The 6,138-nt window shown below is 32.6% G+C and overlaps 1 protein-coding gene across 2 annotated transcripts in view; it reads left to right on the top strand.

Annotated features, from left to right (window-relative positions):
* Positions 1 to 6,138, top strand: part of LOC106473352 (putative leucine-rich repeat-containing protein DDB_G0290503) — a 101,586-nt gene that overhangs the window by 25,688 nt on the left and 69,760 nt on the right. For both annotated transcript variants that reach the window (XM_022402743.1, XM_013934037.2), the window contains exon 5: positions 3,940 to 3,976. In XM_022402743.1, coding sequence (XP_022258451.1) covers positions 3,940 to 3,976 — 37 coding nt within the window. The remainder of the gene's footprint in view (positions 1 to 3,939; positions 3,977 to 6,138) is intronic.

Raw genomic sequence — 6,138 nt, 5'->3', positions numbered from 1 at the left:
ATATATATATAAATAAAAATATTTTTAATCTTAAAATGAAAATTACTTTGCATGTTAGATAGGCAATATGCGAAAAGAAAAAAAAAGTCATGAGAAAAACATTGCTTTACAAACATTAAAACTTGATAAAGAAATTTATATTTTGCATATGAAAGCATTGTAATGTTTACTGATAAAGTGCCAAATTTCGTTAACATTCACCTACTAATTGATAAGTTATAGCATGAAAACTATAAAAGGAAACATTGGTTATGAGGTCGGTCCCAAGGACCGAGCCCATGCTGAAATAGTTAATGCTATTTCCAGTCACAAGGTGGCAGTAGTCTAGGTATCCCAACTTTCATTCTGTTTTTGTAGTTACCACCCAAAGGAAACACCAAATTGATACTGTAGTTGTTATTAATAGATGTTACTTACTATGTGTACACCTTACCATGTGTGATTGTTTTTTGTAGAACTGAAAATCTTGAACTAAACAATGATACTGCAGTGTTTACTGTTAAAATTCATAAGTAAATACTATATGCAGTCCCTAAGTGTATAGTTTGAAAAGTGTTGAAAATGTCAAACTGTTCTATAGTTTACAGTGAGTAGACTAGTGTACAAAAAAAATATATATATATTGATTCATTTTCTGACTTTTTTCTAATACTTGTCAAGGAGAGTTTGAGTTTATGTTAGAATGTAAGAATTAAAAGTGTGTGTGTTGTGTAAATGTATGTTCTACTTCAATTCGTTTTGTATTCTGTACAACTGAGTGCTGATATTTATATTGCAGTAAATACATTTTTTCTTTAAGTATATAAGCAGTGAACATTGAATTTGGTATTAAAATATAGTAACATAAAGCATAATGTTGTATTTGCACAAGGTAAATTTTCTAAGATAAAAATCAAAACAGTTATATTCGTTTCAACATCAGATAAAATAGAGCAAACAGAATAATGGCTTTGTTCTATTCATTTACTTTTCAATTAAATAATCAAGCTAAACGAAAATGAATATTGCATACAGGACAGTTAGATAAAGCTAACACAGTTGTATAGAGTGGAAAGTGAAATATGGGAGAGGTATATGCATAAGAAGAACCCACTCAGTTTCGGGTATGATCAAGCCTTATTTTCTTAAATTCAAATTTGAAGTAAGGAGTAGATGTGGATGTTCCAGCTAACAATGAGCCACATTTTGACTTGATTTAAAAGTGCAGTCAGTTTTGGGAATGTGGTTGCTTTCAATTATATAGGGTAAAAAAATTAGTAAAGTTAAACCTTTGGATGATAAGCAATGTTCCCTCTAATTTTTTCAGTCCATGAGCAGAATGAATTTGTTCATATGCACCAGTATCAAGGCAATGTGCAGATGGGCATTACCAGTTTTCTTTTTAGGGGAGGAGGTTTTGTAGACCATCAACCCTATTGGATCATTAGGCCACTTTGCAATGCTGCCAGGGTCATAAAAGCCAACAACATGTTGAGACTCCTCACCATTAATGAGAATGTACGCGGCTGGAATAATGAAGTGTGTGGTGCTTGATTGTTTATTGTGTGCTCGTGCAGCACAGCTTAGAGGGAACACTGGTGATAAGTAAATATGATACCCTAGTATTTCAGCTCCCATTCTGTAATTGTGAAAACTTTAGCTGAAAATATTGTTCTTGAGTTCTATGAGAAACTAAAATAACTCAGAAGCTATTTTTTGTTAAGATTTTCCTTTATTCCCGAGATCTGAGATGCTTTTTTTTCAAGATACAACTAGATAAGTAAAATTAGAATTTCACCTCCATAGTTTCTTAACATAGCACATAACCCATCCCACATCTGCCTATTATCTTGGACATAATTTCTTAGTTAGGCATAATTAGGAATAGAATCTCCTTTCTGTCATGGTAGGCCAGTTTTGTAAACACACAGGTTTGAAATCAGGTGAACACACTCCTATTTCAAAGGAAGAAGTCTTTATGTTATGAAAGTTTTGTATTCACCAGTATAAAATATTTCTATGTATGTAACATTAAGCATTTTTCATTCCAAATTAATTTTTGGTGTATTGGTTTAGGGGCCAAGATAAATCAATTTTAAAAGGAATGTTTTGTGTATGTTTTATAAATAGTGTGAGGTTTAACAGTTTTACTGATGAGAAAAGCACTGGCAACAGTAGACATGTCAACAAGGAAATCTGGAACTTGTATGTTTACACAGTTTCTTCCTCTTTTTTTTTTTAGTTGATCTTATGGGAAAGCTTATTTGCAGCACCTGTTTTACTTTAATAACATTAAGAAACAGTTGTATTGAGTGACGACCAGTTTTGTTGATGGAAAACTCAACTGTAAAGTGAAATTTATTGAAAGTAAAACAGATGGTTGAATGTATAATGTTAATGTTATACTGTTTGTCCAGTAAGTGATAAACTGTTTTTTTCGGAACTTTAATCCAAAACAGGTTTCTTAGATGGTTATATGCAGTATTATATGGAAATTTCTGATTTAAAAGTTTCCAGTTCTTCCTGACTAAAAACTTTAATATTTAGAAGGATAACATTTATACATGGTACTCCTAACCAACTCATTTGTATATAGAATGGTACTGTGTACACAAACATTTACTTGGTGATGATTTAGAGTAAAGCTCTCAGCTTTGTTGCTTCCCCACCTCCTGCATGATGAAGGATTTGAAGAAAGATTGTGAACACGTTAATGCATTTTTAACTTAAACTAAATTCTTGCAAAGCAAGGATCATAACAAGATACTAGTACAAAAAAATTTTCAGTTTATATTTGATTCTTTAAGTTTTTACTAAATTTAGGGGGGAACAAAATGAAACCTTATTATTCTATAAACCATTGGTAATGTAGATTTAATGTCATTCTGAATGTGAGATTTATCTCTGAAACTGTATTACTATACCTAAGAACATGTATTTATGTTTTATACTGTGGGATTTGAAAGCCTACTCATGATTCACAGAAGTCCCAGTCAACTGATCAGATTCCCCCATTATCCTCAATTTTTTTCTATAGCTAGCCCAAGGGGGAAGTCTGTATCTGAAAAAAAAATTTAGGACACCTGTCCATGGTACTTGACTACATGTGCCAGGTTTGGTCCCACTAGCTTACAAGTTTGGGTATGAACACAATTTCAAAATTTGCATCCCCAACATCCCAAGGGAGGCCCAGGAATACCAAATCCAATGCTAGATTTGAGTTAGCAACCCTGCAAACCTATTGATCGATCCTAGTCATGCCTGGATGACCTTCTGGGTACATTTTTATCCCTCCTTGGTAGGGGTGCAATGCTATTATTTAAGGACACTCTCTGTGCTATCCTAAGTCTGCCTGTCAAGTTTGGTCCTTTCTGCTCCAAATCTGTGAAATATAGGATTACATCATAGTGCTACTTTAAATTTCTGATCTTAGCCACATACCAGTGTTTTTCCTCATGCATTGTATTACATCATAATTTCCCTTTGGATACTGTGATCCTAACCAATATAAGCATTTTTCTGTATGTATTATACATTACAGTGTCCCTTCAGATAACTTGAACCTCGCCACACGTGAGCATTTCACATGTATTATATGAAATTTTAGTGTCTCTTCACATACCTAATCCTAACCACATAGAAGAGTTTTTGCTATGTACTATATTACGTCATAATGACCATTCAAATACTATGATCATAATCAGATAGGAGCATTTTTGTTTGTGTATTATATTACATTGCAATGTTCCCTCATATACTGTGGTTTTAGCCATCTAGGAGTATTTTGTACACCAATACGATAACTGATTTGAAAGTGTATGTTTTGTTTATAGTTCATATTGAGTGCTTACTGTTGACTCTTTTAGTTTTCACAACATAACTTCTAACAGTTTCAGCAGATTAAAAAATGGAACTGTTTTAAAATAAGGTATGTTAATAAGTCATGTTTATTGATTTCAGCATTTTCACTGGTCGTTCTGAGAGCTTTCGTCTGAGGGTGAGTAGTTTCATACTGAAGAATGTATAATATTGGATAGTAATTTCAGTGTATTTTAGTGATAAACCAGTTGTTAAGATGTTACAAAGAACATGTATTTTTATATGTTCATAAACAGTTTTGAATTGCGTACTTGATATACTTCTTATGCCCCACTGCAAGCATTGCAGAATGGGGTGTATTTATTTGTTTCTGGAAAGAATATCTCAAGATTGGATCAGTGAAATTTCACCGAACTTGTACAACAGGTACTGAATGTAAAGTTCTAGGCCTAATTAACTTTTGAAGGGCAAAAGGTCACTCTTACATAGAAAATTTTCCCTAATCTTGTGAATAGGTACTACATCATAAAATGATGGTGTCTTAACACTATAACATTGGTAGGAGCAGAGGTGTGTCATAAACACAATTTGCACTTGTTCATCCTCAGGTTTGTAATACTAATTTAATTCTATCATCTTGCTTCTTTCTTATCAACATACATTCATAAATTACAAAGAATAGATTTTCATATAACATTTTATGTAACACATCAAGTCTAAAAACATGAGATTTGTTCTGTGTGTCATATTTAGCATGCTCAGTCTAAAAACATGAAATTTGTTGTGTGAGCTGTATTTGCATGCTAAGTATAAAAATAATGAGATTTGTTTTGTGTGCTCTACTAAGCCTAAAAACGTGATTTGTTATGTGAGCTGTAATTAGCATGCTAAATCTAAAAATGCAAGATTTGTTGTGTATTCTATATTTAGAATGTTAAGTTTAAAAGTAACGAGATTTATGTGCGCTTTACTTAGTGTAAAATGTTAAGTGAGCTGTACTTAGCATGCTAAGTCTAAAAATGTGAGGTTTGTTATGTATTTTATAATTATCATGTTAAGTCTAAAAAATAATGTGAGATTTGTTCTGTGTGCTGTATGTCTTCCTTTACTGTGTTAGACACTAAACAGTGGGATTACATAAGTAATCTGTCTAGTGAATGGCATTTCAGTCTTCCTTTATTCTGTTAGACATTTAACAATGGGATGGTAAAAGTAGTCTGTTAGACACTAAACATACAGAAGAAACAAGATAGCATTAGAATACAAAACTTATGTAGATACCAGATGCAACCCACAAAACATTTGTGGTAGGTTCATGCCCTTTGCTTGAATTTTCTTTATTCCATCATTTTCACGCACGGCATTTAAGTTATGCTTTCTTGCAGGCATTATGTGTTAGCTCGATAAATACTGGTCTGTTTGAAAAAATTTACATCAGATAAACAAACTCATAGAGATGTAACTTTATTTAATAACACAAAAAAGTAACTAAAAGTTGTTTATAGCAGTCTATGAAATGAACCAAAGCTAAATGTAAAATTGTAATGAAGGCAAACTTAGTTAAATATACAAGAATGTCTGAGTTCGTGTTCACAAAGTGATAAGATAAGCATATGGTTTTGAACGAAGTGCACATACATATTTTAGACCTAAAGTCGAGAAAACCGATAACAATTGTATTTAGTGCAATGTTCATTTTTAAGGAAATTACATGCAGTTTAAGTGAAATATTTTGCAAGTATAAAACTAAAGTTTAAATTTAAACCTGTTTTCACGTGATGACAGTGATATTGTGCCATCGTGTAGCATACTCATTGCATTAAAAAGTTTGATTAAGCAAAAAACAGGTCATGGAATTCTGAATGGAAAACCTAATATGCAATCCAGACTCTTCAGATAAAGGCCTTTTTAACGAAAGGAGACTTGTAGTGTTTCATCGAGAAATTCGTGAAAAACGTTCAGTCTTCCTTCACTTTGTGATGGAAATAATAGTCTGTGAACGGTAGTTCAGTCTTCCTTCACTTTGTGATGGAAATAATAGTCTGTGAACGGTAGTTCAGCCTTCCTTCACTTTGTGATGGAAATAATAGTCTGTGAACGGTAGTTCAGTCTTTCTTCACTTTGTGATAGAAGTTATCGTCTGTGAACGGTAGTTCAGTCTTTCTTCTCTTTGTGATAGAAGTTATCGTCTGTGAACGGTAGTTCAGTCTTTCTTCACTTTGTGATTGAAGTTATCGTCTGTGAACGGTAGTTCAATCTTTCTCCACTTTGTGATTGAAGTAATAGTCTGTGAACGGTAGTTCAGTCTTCCTTCACATTGTGATGGAAATAATAGTCTAT

The sequence above is a fragment of the Limulus polyphemus genome, unplaced genomic scaffold (assembly GCF_000517525.1).
Source record: "Limulus polyphemus unplaced genomic scaffold, Limulus_polyphemus-2.1.2 Scaffold128, whole genome shotgun sequence".
Classification (NCBI taxonomy): Eukaryota; Metazoa; Arthropoda; class Merostomata; order Xiphosura; family Limulidae; genus Limulus; species Limulus polyphemus.
Note: the sequence above shows the minus strand (reverse complement) of the source record. Positions and strands in the feature narration are given on the sequence as shown.